Source organism: Salvelinus sp. IW2-2015, unplaced genomic scaffold (assembly GCF_002910315.2).
Source record: "Salvelinus sp. IW2-2015 unplaced genomic scaffold, ASM291031v2 Un_scaffold1167, whole genome shotgun sequence".
NCBI lineage: Eukaryota > Metazoa > Chordata > Actinopteri > Salmoniformes > Salmonidae > Salvelinus > Salvelinus sp. IW2-2015.
Window position 1 is genome coordinate 133296 of NW_019942761.1, and position 14831 is coordinate 148126.

The 14831-nt window shown below is 44.6% G+C and overlaps 1 protein-coding gene across 1 annotated transcript in view; it reads left to right on the plus strand.

Moving 5' to 3' along the window:
- Positions 1 to 14604, plus strand: part of LOC112069947 (fidgetin-like) — a 35152-nt gene extending 20548 nt beyond the window's left edge. The window contains exon 2 of the mRNA XM_024137347.2: positions 8272 to 14604. Within this exon, the coding sequence (XP_023993115.1) occupies positions 8272 to 10460 (2189 nt within the window). The 3' untranslated portion in view covers positions 10461 to 14604. The remainder of the gene's footprint in view (positions 1 to 8271) is intronic.
- Positions 14605 to 14831: the final 227 nt, after the last annotated feature.

The window sequence follows — 14831 nt, forward strand, 5'->3', positions numbered from 1 at the left end:
TATGTGTGTGCTGTGTCTTTGAGAATGCCATCGTGGGTATAACCGGGTGATTAGGCACGGTGCGCCAGTCACAGGAAATGGACTGTCTGAATGACAGGCCCGACTGCATTAAAGATGAATGGCGAGGCGCTAGGGCGTTAGCGTCCCCGTGTCGCCGCCGCGGCTTAGAGCTCACTCTGAATATCTCTCAATTTCCYCCCTGACTGACACGTGAAGCCATGCACAATTTCCTTGATCCGGAGCATTTGTTTAACTGCGCTCTCCGTTTAACCCAGAGCTCTGATAGTAGGTCTAGTRAAAGGCAATTTATCCAGTGTCAATTTATTATGCAGCTCAGGGGAAAGTGTCACTATATTTGCCTAGGTAGATTTGTTAGTGCTCAATGGAGTAATCAAAAGTGTCTGTATTGTCATGGGACATGGACTCTTCGTAACATTAGATCACTTTTAAGGTCTGAAACATCTGGCAAACCTTTACTGGAGTGTGAACTATCACTTTAACTATCCCTGAAAGCTGGCGGGTTATAGTTTGTAGAGCAAATCCATATATGAGGGAGAAAACTTGGTCCAAGTACTGTATTATTAGTAGGGATGAGGGATCACCAAATTACTAGGAATATTTCAAGGATATCTGCCGGATTTCCTAATATTACCTGTCACTCTGAATTTCCTGAATTCCAGTCGGTTTATATGTTTTTTTTAAATATAAAATCTCATTTTCATTGATGACAGCTTATCTTTTGTGTCTGTATTGAAAGTGGAAAGTCACTGCTTGCTGTCTGCGCTTTTATTAACTTGCTCTGTTTTCGTTGTTGTTTTCCCTCAGTCGAGTTGTTGTCATGGTAAGCCACTGAACAGCGGTTGGGCTTCAAAGACTGCAACGCTTGGTTTTTGTTTATCTTTACAGTTTCAGAAGAAATGGGGGGGGTGTTTGGTCTTTGCTTGGTCTGTGGGGGTTCGTAACTAATTTGACAGGCTTTGGGTTCAAGTTATTTTATTTTCATTTTGTTTTATATATATTTCTGTTTTGGAAGGGATCTGTGGAGTGACAGATAATATTTTTTGGGATGAAATAATCTAATCCTCAGACATTGAAATTGAAACTTTCACGCAGGGCATTTCAGCTCCATCTTCTCAGACACAAAGTACCTTTTTAAATCTGCATTTACATACCAACAGAGAGACAAATACTTCAAATATAACTTCATTTGTTCTGTTGTCTTTGAGGTTGAACCCAAGACTCCCAAGTCCTCGCTTTCTCTTCTGTTTCAAGCTTTATAACAGGCAGCTTGATTCTAAGTGGAGTTTTTTGCCTGACAATCTATTGTATACAGGTACCCACATTTCTGAACAGCACTATGAGTATTCGTGGGCCACCACACAATAGTTACCTTCATTAGAAGTACACAAGCGTTTATGAATCCAGATGACAACATTGATGCAATGTTATAGCTGGGTCATACGCTAAGAGTCAAACTGTAACTTCTTAGCTTAGGGACCTGACATCAGTATTTGTAAGTGCAGAGGTKCAATCAATTAACCAAAACACTGAAGCAATTTTGATTGCAGTGTCTGACACTCATTCACGACTAATTACTTAATTAATTGCATTTTAGAGGGCTTAATCACATTATTTTACACGGCAGGTAGCGTGCCAATACGGCATCGCCACTGGCTTAGTAACAGTGTCAATGTGGCAGCCTCATTAACAAGGTGACACACACACGCACACGCACACACACACACAATATCTCGCTGAATTCGGGGTTAAATGATGCCCTCTGCTCTATTTCAGTAATTGCTGTGACCGTTTCCTCATGAAATTTAATTGGTCTCTTATTCTCATTTGATGAAGTTAGATCACTTGTCAATCAGTTGCTGCCACAAATTCAGTCTTTCACCACATTTAATTTCAAAACCCGCTGCTGAACGTGTTCTGAATATATTGCGGCATAACTTGTTTGGTGTGCATAATATGAGATGACTCGTCGGAAGAGAAGGATCTTTGGATGTGTGTTTGTTCACGTGTCTGTCGCTGTAAAGGCATGGATCTTAATTATGACAGGGCTGAAATAGGTAGTCGCTCACACACTCTCTGTGCAGAATCACACAGCTTCAAAGAGCTCATTAGTGCTTTCTGAAGACCTGTTTACTCCACACACACAGACACACACGCACGCATACACACACACACCCCCCGTTCTAATATACAGCCGCGTTGATGCCAATGTCCAGAAGCAGAAACGAGTTTGATTCGACCTTCTATATGACGGACAGAAAAGACACGGACATGCCTTGATGCTCTTAGGACGCATCCAAATGTTGTTGGATGTTGTTGCAGCTGAGTGCGTTAATGCTCGGCCAGACTCACACAATCTCACTCTCTCTCAGAGAGCACACGCGCGCACACACACACACACACACACATACAAACACATAGTTTGTGATCAACGTCTAGTTGCTCTTGACAATTTTGCTACATGGTCATTCATGGTGATCCAAATTCAATCTTGCGTTAGATGTTGATATTTAGAATGTTTTCAATTCGAGAGGAATAATAGTTTTTATAAGATTAGAGATGTGTGTATTCCATGTTTTAACCATCGCATAGACTACAATGTACGATTCAAGTGCCAGTCTCAGGGCCTTATTCCATGTGTTTGTGGAAGTGCATGAGGTTCAAAGCCTTGAGTTCAAACTCATATGCCCTCATCTGAATAACGGGAGAGTAATCAGTGTTACCTGATTTAAATAGTGCAAGTTATCATTTGGCCCTCATTTGCATAGTGGAGGTAATCACTCTGGATGCGTCTCAAATAGCACCCTATTCCCTATATTCTGCACCTCTGGACCAGGGCCCATAGGGCTATGGTCAAAAGTAGTGCACTATGTAGGGAATAGGATACCATTGAGACGCATGCTGTGGCTTTACATTAACCCCCTGATTGGAGAGATGAAGGCACTGATGGAGCCTGACACGTCTCTTAGAAGTGTTGGCTTTATTGAGGATGGAATTATAAAGATTCCATGTTTTCTAAATGGATTTAAATAAGATAGGAGTGATTGAGGTTTTCTATGTTAATATTACGGTGATAAAAGGGAGGTTAGGGGGTTGTTTAAGTGGGCTGGAATTTGGAAGATGTGTTGTTGTTTTTTTACTGCGTAGAAGGTCGTGTGGGTGTGTATTTATTTGTGTGTGGGTGTGTATTTATGTGTGTGTGTGTGTGTGTGTGTGTGTGTGTGTGTGTGTGTGTGTNCACACACACACACACACACACACAATATCTCACTGAATTCGAGGTTAAATTATGCCCTCTGCTCTGTCTGACGAGGATATCAGTAATTGCTTTGACCATTTCCTCGTGAAATTGAATTGGTCTCTTATTCTCGTTTGATGAAGTTAGATCACTTGTCAATCAGTTGCTGCCASAAATTCAGTCTTTCACACATTTCATTTCAAAACCCGCTGCTGAACATGTTCTGAATATATTGCGGCATAACTTGTTTTGCGTGCATAATGCGAGATGACTCGTCGAAAGAGAAGGATCTTTGATGTGTGTTTGTTCACAGGTCTGTCTCTGTAAACGCACGGATCTTAATTATGACAGGGCTGAAATAGGTAGTCCGCTCAAACACTCTCTGTGCAGAATCACACAGCAGACGGACTTCAAAGAGCTCATTAGTGCTTTCTGAAGAGCTGTTTACCCCACACATACACACACACACACACCTTTCTAATATGCAGCCGTGTTGATGCCAATGTCCAGAAGCAGAAACGAGTTTGATTCGACCTTCTATATGACGGACAGAAAAGACACGGACATGCCTTGATGCTCTTAGGACGCATCCAAATGTTGTTGGATGTTGTTGCAGCTGAGTGCGTTAATGCTCGGCCAGACTCACACAATCTCACTCTCTCTCAGAGAGCACACGCGCGCACACACACACACACACACACACATACAAACACATAGTTTGTGATCAACGTCTAGTTGCTCTTGACAATTTTGCTACATGGTCATTCATGGTGATCCAAATTCAATCTTGCGTTAGATGTTGATATTTAGAATGTTTTCAATTCGAGAGGAATAATAGTTTTTATAAGATTAGAGATGTGTGTATTCCATGTTTTAACCATCGCATAGACTACAATGTACGATTCAAGTGCCAGTCTCAGGGCCTTATTCCATGYGTTTGTGGAAGTGCATGAGGTTCAAAGCCTTGAGTTCAAACTCATATGCCCTCATCTGAATAACGGGAGAGTAATCAGTGTTACCTGATTTAAATAGTGCAAGTTATCATTTGGCCCTCATTTGCATAGTGGAGGTAATCACTCTGGATGCGTCTCAAATAGCACCCTATTCCCTATATTCTGCACCTCTGGACCAGGGCCCATAGGGCTATGGTCAAAAGTAGTGCACTATGTAGGGAATAGGATACCATTGAGACGCATGCTGTGGCTTTACATTAACCCCCTGATTGGAGAGATGAAGGCACTGATGGAGCCTGACACGTCTCTTAGAAGTGTTGGCTTTATTGAGGATGGAATTATAAAGATTCCATGTTTTCTAAATGGATTTAAATAAGATAGGAGTGATTGAGGTTTTCTATGTTAATATTACAGTGATAAAAGGGAGGTTAGGTGGTTGTTTTAAGTGGGCTGGAATTTGGAAGATTTGGAAGATGTGGTTTTTTTTTGCCGCGTAGAAGGTTGTGTGTGTGTGTGTGTGTTTATCTGTGTGTGTGTGTGTGCTTGTATCTGTTGTTCTCTTGCCAAGTTGCCAGACTGGCACTGCATACCCTCTCTCTCACCCTCTATTTCCCCTATAGCTTCTCTCTCTCCCTTTGTCCCTCTCCCCCTCTCTCATCCTCCCTCTCTTTCCCTCCTTCCCTCCTGTGTGTTTCTCTCCATTGACATGCTGGCAGCTGAACCGTGGTCCCCAGAGCAAGGCCCGGTACACAGTACTAGGAGTCAGACTGTGAATTCTGCAACACAGGCAGGGAGGAGGGAGGGAGGCATCTCTAGTTAATAATAACACTGTGAGGAGAGAGACTACCTAGCATGCTGCTGTGAAGAGAGAGAGAGATATGTTGTTAGGGAAGACCAGGGTATTGTGAGAGAGATACAAGAAGATATACTGTTGTGTTGAAATATTGAAGAGAGATACAATATTTTTAAGAGAGTATAGAGACCGTGGTGTTAGAAGGGTATTTTTCTCTCCCAAACTGTTGCTACCATAACCTCTGAACTACTTAATACTCTGCTATCTACAATTGAAATGGTCATTCTTCCAATAAATTACATTTAGCCCCAAAATTGAAATGCCATCGAAGTATTTTAGAACTTTGGACAAATATTGCAGCTATCGTATAATGGGGCAATAGGGAGGTTTTTGAACCTCACAATTAGTGTAAAGGATGTGAGAATTACTGTAATAACCCCCCACATAGCTGTCGGGTGTAATGTCTTGCTGGGTACAAGACATAACATTCTCCATTAGCTAACCATGACAAATATTCTTCTGAACCAGAAAATCACAGAGTTTAGAACATTTGCTGCTGATGCTTTTTTGTTAAATGTCCATTTATTTAAATGCGGATGCATCATGTTTTAGAGTTCTCAAATGAGCTGCATTGGCAAATGCAAACCCTTTTGTTGTTAACTCCCACCCTTACCTAAACTTCAACTTTTTTGAATTTTAGGCAGTTCGTTTACTTCTGTGTCTAACCTCTAAGCCCAAAATATACGTTGAGTAAACATTCTAGTTGCATATTCAAATGCGTTTTACTGGGCAGAAATATAATTGTTTTACAAAACAAGAAAAGAATACAGATGGTATGTGAATAATTCTCAATAGCAACAATTATTCCCATCATGCAGCAGTTATTTTTCAGAAACAACTGTCAATGAAACGTCACGTCATGAAACACACCCCACTGTTCCATTCTTTTAGCTGATTGCTGTTTATTGATCAATATGATCCAGGTTGAAGTATTTCCAAGCCCTTTCTCTCCGTCGAGTTTCATATAGTCATTACATAAAGGAGCGTGACATGCGTGCCAGCCCCGGCAAGACTCCCCTCGGCTTAAACCTTGTAAATGAACACAATTAGCACATCGTCATCCTGCTAATTAGCTGCTGGTGTCTGGTGAGACGTCTGGGAGAGAGAATCAGAGAGGAGTCTGGGGAATTCCCCCGCTCTATTACCAAACAAACACCATGCTACGCTGACACGCCGAACCTACTGGAGAAGTGTGTTTGTGAATATGTGTGTTAGTGAATGTGTATGTGTGTGTTCACGCCAGTTCCACTTGTAAAAAACCCCCAAGAGGTACGTCGGTGGTACGGTAATTGTAAGACATGCAGTGCTTAAAGGGCYTCCAACAGTGGATTCGTAAGACATGCTACTGAGACTGAAGAAAGGACAGAGGATGGTCATAAATGATCCTCATAATCCGCTGTGTGTTAAATCAAATCAAACAGAGTCCGATCTGAGAGGAGGCTCCTACGACGATGTGGGTCTGGCCTTTGATAGCACCATGCTTTGATAGTGAGATGACTGTGTGTGTGTGCGTGTGCATGTATGTGTGAGTGTGCGTATGTGCGTGTGTGCGTGCGCGTGTTAGTATTTGCAGATAGTCTTTGGGGATTATATAAAATAGTGGCTCTTGAGCCTCAGAGGCAACAAAGGGAGCTAGGTGACTGAAGTGTGTGTGAGATGGAGCGAACGAGCCAGAGGCGGGGGGGGGTAGAAAAAGGGATGAGGACAAAGATGGGAGGGGGTAATGAGAGAGGGTGGACAGGGAAAAGGAGCAAGAGAGGAAGGGAAAGAGAAAGGTAGGAGACGAATGGAGATGGAAAGGCAGAGAGAGAGGTGACAGGGTGGAGGTGCAGTCAGGCACTGTGCGGTGTATAGCGGAGGCCTCATACACAGGGTGTTGTAATTCATAGCCAGCTGTGGCTCTGGTGTGTGTGTGTGTGTGTATTGATGAAAGCAGCAGAACACTGCCGGCGGGGGGAGATTGCTTTGCTGCACTAGGCGAGGCGCGTTCTGAAACCATCTCCGGCCGCCTGAGATGAGAGAGGGATTATGGAGTGACCTGCCATGTCTGTGTCATATTGTTCTGTGCAGGGTGCATTATTTTGTMCTAACCTGGTAGCGGCCAGCCCGGTCCCAAGGCAGAGAGGCAGTGTCCTTCATGTGATCTGTCATTACTCGTGTCATATTTACCATCCGTGTTCCAAGAAACAAAAKAAATGCGAGAGGCGAAAATAATCAGGCGACTTAAATGTCAAGAATTTTCGTTAGTTAGTCATTTTCATGAATATATTATTTTACATTTATTTTAAAGATGCACTTTGCAGAAATCGCTCTGCCGTTTCCTGGCTGCAAAAATTATAACAGTTAGGGTTAGGGTTAATTTCAGTTTATGTGACCAAACAAGCAAGTATAGTATAGAGAATCATTGTACCATCTAAACCGCTGTGTAATATATTTTCCATAACCAAAATATTGTATTTTTAGCTGTTTGAAGCTGGTGTACAAAACCGAAAGTAAAAGACACAAAAACTAAGCTTAAGAACAGAAAGCATGAAAATAGCGCACATAGAACAGATCTACCGCYTCTTAGACTTGCGTTCAATGAGAATGGCAGATCTATAAAACACATTTCTATGTGAATTTGGTCGGGTCGCCCCAAAAAGTGACTTATTGGATCTTTAAGCCATTCACTAAATGAAACTGATGGACGTCAAATATAAAATTATTATTCACAGTAATTATTATTCAATAATGTAAAATTTCATTAAACTAGAACACATTTTGCTCAGTAGTACATTAGTCATCGTGGATGTTAATTATTGATCATGATGTGTGAATCGTGTCATAAATGACCCACTGTATAACCTCATAAATGACCCACTGTATAACCTCCGAGCTCTGATTCATATACATATTCATGAGTTGTATTCTCGATTTTATATTGAAGAAATGGCAGTAGTGAATCTCCATGATTAAGCAAAATACAGTGCGTACTATCATAAGCATGACAGTGTTTGATCACACCCAATAAACTGTCATCACATCACAGCCATTAAAATCAATCTGTTGACAGCATAACGAAGACCAATTGACAGAGTGAAGAGATGCTGAGTGAAGAGTGAAGTGAAGAGCCTAAGTGAAGAGATGCTGAATTTTGAGTGGCTGTACCTTGTCTTATAAATAAGACCAACCTAACTGTCCTGTCTGTCTCTATGCTCTTGCCGTTGCAGGCCTAAAGATGCAGTGGACCCCAGAGCACGCGCAGTGGGCGGAGCAGCACTTTGACATCACCTCCACCACGCGCTCGCCGGCCCACAAGGCCGAGGCTTACCGGGGYCACCTGCAGCGYGGCGGCAGCACMTACCAGTACGCCTGGGCCAACGACGACATCTCTGCGCTCACCGCCTCCAACCTGCTCAAGAAGTACGCTGAGAAGTACTCTGGCATCCTGGAGATGCCCAGTGARAGGGCCCTGCTGAACTCCTACGCCGAGGCCGGGATGAACGGCAGGAAGGGGGAGGGYGAGGCCTGGCAGGAGGGGGTMTACTGCGTCCCCGAGGGGATGTCCATGAGGAAAGGAGGGGTGGCGGCGGAGGTGGCTGGTATGTGCAGCTCKCCRTCCCCGGGCCTGGCCTCCAGCGGCCTGACAGAGCCTGGTTACTCCAGCAGCAGCTGTGGTAGTCACAYCGYCACGGCYCTCCACTCYTCTGCAGGCTCCTCTCAGGAATACGGCCCCAGCTACAGTGGCTCCTAYCTGGGCTACAGCTCCCAGGTCACCACCTCCCCACTGCACAGCTCCGGTCTCTTGCAGCCCCCTCCTCCGCCCCCACACCCCTCCCTGGTCCCGACCTACAATGGGGGATCCTCCAACCTCTCGGGCTACAATTACCCCCATGCCGGGTACCCCTCCCAGAGCGCTGTGGGGCCAGGCTACAGCCCCGGGGGAGCCCCCCCTCCATCCTCCTACCTACCGTCAGGGATCGCCGCTCCCACCCCCCTGCCTCCCTCCTCTACGCTCCCCGGGTACCCCTACCAGTCGCACAACCTTGGCCCCATCGCGCCCACGCCTCTGAACGGCAGCTCGTCCAACTCTCTGAAGAGAAAAGCCTTCTACATGACAGGGCAAGGAGAGATGGACTCCACTTATGGAAATTTTGTCTAYGGCCAGGCGCGCAGCTCCGCAGAGAGCCCCATGTACAGGGTACCGGACAGCAGCATCTCAAATGCGGGCGGAGGGAACAGTTTTGACAGGAACGCTGACAAGTCATCTTTGCCGTTTCATACCCAAAAGCAGCCCATGGCCTCTGAGCAGTCTGCGGGTGGAGCACTCACCCCTCCGTCCTATGCCTCCACTCGGGGTGGCTCGCGCTCAGCCGACTCCCTGGGCAGCTTCACCTCTCCCTCCCTGAGCGACCAAGGGGACGAGCACCGCCTGCACCTCTCCCACCTCTCCCTGACGGGGGCGACCTCATCCTCCCRGCCCGCTGAGGAKCAGCTGAAGAGCAGCGACCCCCACCTCCTGGACATGGTGACCTCTGAGATCCTGCAGCAGGGACCCCCAGTGGACTGGAGTGACATTGCAGGCCTGGAGCTGGCCAAGGCCACTCTGAAGGAGGAGGTTCTCTGGCCCATGCTACGTCCGGACATGTTCARCGGCCTAGGTTCAGCCCCGAAGTGCGTTCTACTGTTCGGCCCCAGAGGGACGGGCCGGACGTTGCTGGGCCGCTGCATGGCAAGCCAGCTGGGGGCACCCTTCCTGCAGCTCAAAGGCTCCACCTTGGCCACCAAGTGGCTGGCAGAGGGTGACAAGATCCTGCGGGCCTCCTTCTTGGTGGCGCGCTGCCGCCAGCCCTCAGTGCTGTTCATCAGCGACGTGGACATGCTGCTGTCAGCCCAGCTCAGCAACGAGAGCCCCGTTCACCGGCTTAAGGCCGAGCTCCTGGCCCAGCTTGATGCGCTGCTCCTGGGGCCGGCCGATGACTCCAACAACCACGTCCTGGTGGTCTGCTCCACCAGCAAGCCCCAGGACATGGACGAGGGGCTGCGACGGTACTTTGGCCGGCGGGTCCTGGTGCCGCTGCCAGACGGTTCGTCCCGCCACCACATGCTGAGCCAGCTGCTGTCCCAGTCCCAGCGCAAGTACTGCCTCAGTGAGGAGGAGCTGGTGCTGCTGGTCCAGCGCACAGAGGGCTTCTCCGGCCTGGACGTGGCAAGGCTGTGCCAGGAGGCCCTGGTGGGCATGCTGCAYACCTCTTCCCAAGGCCTGGACCTCTCGGTGAGCATCATGCCCACGGGCCAGATGCGACCCCTCACCTACCAGGACTTTGACAGTGTTTTTTGCAAATTCCAGCCCAGTATATCGCAGAAAGAGATCGACACGTACACCGAGTGGAACAAAATGTTTGGGTGCGGTCAGTGAACCTCGGGGGGGAAAGTCCTCAAGAAAGAGGCGTTGGGAATTCTTTGACCTGGCTGTGGTGCTAACCAGAGAGGAAGGCACACAAGAGGGGYGACGTAACCCCCCACGTGCGAGACCTGACACCAGAGGTGGAGAAACATCAAGAGACTTGGTTGGAGTGATACCTGATGGTTTTGCAGGTAACGAGCAGAGATTTCATTAGGATGCTTGACGCTGCTAAAGTCAGGCATAGTTATACACATTAAGAAGGGGTCAACTTGAGAAGAGACAGAGGAGGACCCTGTGTGTATATATACATTTGTTGTTGTCCCCTAAAATGTAATTGGCTAACCAAGTGCCTGTAGTGGTGCTTTCTTAATTCTAATTTCTTTTTTTATGTATTATGATTTTGTTTGCCTCACAATCTACATTAATGGCATGTGCTGATATTATGAGCTTTAAACTTCAACAGCAAAATTAAAATTAGAGTGGCAGTTGCCATTTTCTCCTGCCATTTCACCAAGTATCAACAGTATTCCTCAGGGGGTGACAGTAATCTGGACCCCCGATCCATGCACTTCATCTCTTTTGGTCCTCTGTCTGCAAAAAAACTCAGGAAAGTGTTTGTGAATTGTACAGTACCTCAACGTCATCACCACACAAAAGCACTACAATCCTCTGAGAGTATTAAGACCAAGATTTGAGTCATTTATATAATATCTAGAGAACCAGTGTTAGGTTTACCTCGAACCTTCTAGGSGAGACGGTCGAGGAGATGAAAATGAATGTAACCAGATTTAGTTCTGGAACGACGGGACAAATAAGTCAATATGGAGATTCCTCTTTTTCTTATCCGAAGGTGCTTAAATGAAGATTTTGGTGATGAGTTCAGTTTCCATTTGAAGGTTTTTAGAAAATGCGATGCCCGAGTGTGTTTTTTCTGATCCTGAGTTGTGTATTGATTGACTCWAGAGAGTTGTTCCCCTGATGTTTTAAGGGGGCACTGATGACCACGTATAGTGGCTCATATGAATGTTAGGGGGATGTTGTCAACAACGAACAACTCTTTAGATGGAACGATGGACTTCAGTTGCTATTGTGTTATCACAGGAAGCCATAGAATTACTGTAGTTGACGATGAAGCAGAAACGCCACCAAATGGAAAAAAAGCGAGCGGTGCCGTGACAGTGTGTGATTCCGTATTTCCCAGAATAAATGCAACATCAGGATCACACATACTTTCTGTTCTACCTCAGTTGGTTTCAACTCATCTAGGAGGCAGCAGAGCAGTCGGGGACATCCTCAGATCCAAAATGGCCAATTGCTAATTACTGCTATATGTCAGCCAGTTGAGTCAGTTTGAATGAGAAAAGGCTGCCAGCTTTATTCATCACCAAGGTCAAAGGTTCAGCACCAGGGCTCAATTCCAAACCTGTTTTCAGTTCCTTACCAGAGGTCCTCATTGGCTTATCCAGGTACAGATCTGACATGATTAGATTGTTCACAACACTATGGCTATAACGATTGATCTCTGGAATGCTCTGGAGATTTCCGGTCATATTGCTAACACCTATCCAGTTGTGTCATCTCTGCAAGGAGACTCAACAAGGGCTTGCGGGTAGGAGCTAGGTATTGTTTAAGGTATTTGGCCAATTGCATCCTCATTGTATAGTATGTACACACATTACCCCAAGCACATGGTCAGGGTGGATATACCACTAATTGGACACTCATCCTGGCTCTTAAAGGCCCAGTACAGTCCAAAAAATGATTGTCCTGTGTTTTATATATATTTTCACACTATGAGGTTGGAATAATACTGGGAAATTGTGAAAATTATGATAATGTCATTTTAGTGTACGMGCTATTTGAAAAGACTGCCTGAAATTTCTGCCTGTTTTGGTGRGATGGAGTTTTGGCCATTCATGGTGATATCACCATGCGGTAAAATAGTTAATAGACCAATAAGAAAGAGAGTTCCAAACCTCTCTGCCAATAACAGCACCCCACTCAGACCACTCCCAGAACGTCCTAGCAAAATTCTTGCTTTAGAATTTGCCCTTTGCTGAGAAGYTATATTTKYTTYTTTTTAACCATTTTAATTKAAATCAATCACAGTGAGGTACTTCAATGTTTCCCAGAAAYKATTTGATGTTGAGATAAAAACAGCTGCATTGGACCTTTAAGAAACGTTCAGTCAACCTACTGTGGTCAGTTCCAAAAGACCCACAGAACAGTGATTCATAGCTCATTGCATTTGAATGTATTTTGTTGCTCTTCTTTTGTTCTCTGTACGTAACTGTTGCTATGCACAACCATGGTGGTGTTGATGTACCGTAGGTGTATCATTATTGTACAACAGCTGCACTATAGCATTCCTTTGTGTGTATTTTTGTTTTGGTGTTCATAATCACTGGTTTGCAATCCCCGAGCACTGAGATTGCCAGCACCATGTTGCTTGCCTTTACGTTTTTGTTTGTTTTGTCAGCTTGTGACTAGTGTAACGTTTATCTCTTCCTTTGATTGGTAATATTTCCAATTCTAGTTTGCATACCTTTTCCATTTTAGCACTCAATGGAATTTAGATGGAACTTGCTGTGACTGCACATTGCACTAGTCTACCACGATGTCTCGGCTATTTAAGATTTAACACTTCTCCAATTTCTCTCACTTGGGTAGATAAGAGGGTAGATCCACAGAAGTAACATGACCGTAATATAACCRCTTACATGGCCTTTGAAAGTTTGACYCAAATTATACTTCACTCATATAAAATATTGGTAGGCGGGTGAAATGTACAATGTTTTATTGATATACTACACACAAACAAACCTTAAAACACAAAACATCCACGTCAACCTGTCAGATTTAGTTTACCTCTGGAGTTACTTAAGAATTACCTGAATGCACTTTCACATAACTTTAATTCATCGGAATGTTCAAATGTTTCACAAACATGATACAGTGTCAACAGACTGATTCTCACAGCCTGATTGTACTTTATGTGTAAAAGCTCATTACTAGAAGGCTTGTTCTGGAAATAGAAAATGGAGTCTCGCTCCCTACTCCTTGACCCACAGCCCAGGCGTGTGAATCTCACTTCTCCTCTCACTGAGGAGAGGAAAGGACACGCTGGGGTGTGTTTGTGTGTGTGTGTGTGACAGCGCGTCAACAGCACATGGAAACTGCAGTGCAGTCTGTCAACAGACTGACCACAACGCGGTCTATCCCATAATTCAGTCTGCCCTCTCTAAACTGAAACCTACTGATGTACTTGAGAGCACAAAAAGCCCATTCCTTCACATATACAGTACTTTCGAAACAACCAAATCACTTGAATTGTACTATCCAACCAATCATCTTGTCTTGTCTTTGTTTTGTTGCTATGTACTTTTCTCTTGGCTTCCTTTTTTACTTTGTTTACCAGAACTGGCAAACAATGTTATTGGTGGTTTCTGTGTTTGTTTATTTTCCCCGCTTTCTATTCAATCATTTTTATTATAGTGTTCTTTGAGACATTTCTACCTCATGGCTACATATTATACATGTAGTATTTCATTTGTGTCTTTTGAATGTCCTACATTTGTTGACAAATCGAACAAAAGAAAAACAAAAAAGGAAGTGGGTGGGAGCAGGAAATCACAGGTCCTTGAGCTGGAGTCTACCTCAGAGGCACTGAGCAGAGGAGATGGTGGTAGAGTCTAACGTGTGTCTGACAGCTGGATGCACACTCACTCAAGACACCGAGCGACAGACAGACACACAACACCCYGCAAGGGAACATTTCTGGTGGACGGGAGGAAACTGTTGGACTTTGCAGGTCCTCTCCGAGGTTTCTCTTGATGCATAATCCAATGCGTTGCTTTAATCTTTGGTGAGCTGTAGTTGTGTGATTGTGTATATTACGTGGGCACACATGAATATGATTTGGTTTGTGTGGGATTTTATATATAATTAGTATATATAAAACACACTTGCACAAAACTTTAACTGAGTGTAACGTGTTTCTGTTGTACATATTTATATACATAAATACATACAAAATGCACCACATACATGTTTATATGTGTGAATATGTTGCCATACTTGCAGTCGACTTAAATGTATTTTCATGTAATCTGTCTGAGGTACAAAAGACAACAACTGATTCATTAAAGATGYTTTCTTGAAATKATGTTTTCTTTTTGTATTTTTTAAGATCTAAGGTCTTCAATTGAGTTTSTGTTCCTTGAAAATGAAGCTTGTTTTCATGACATTCTCTCACTTTGTTGAATGCCAACATAACAGTACAGAGTTTACACTTAGAAAAAGAGGTGCTATGTTGAACCGTATAGGGTTCTCCGGTTTGTCCCCATAGGGGAACCCTTTTTGGTGCTAGGTAGAACCCTTTAT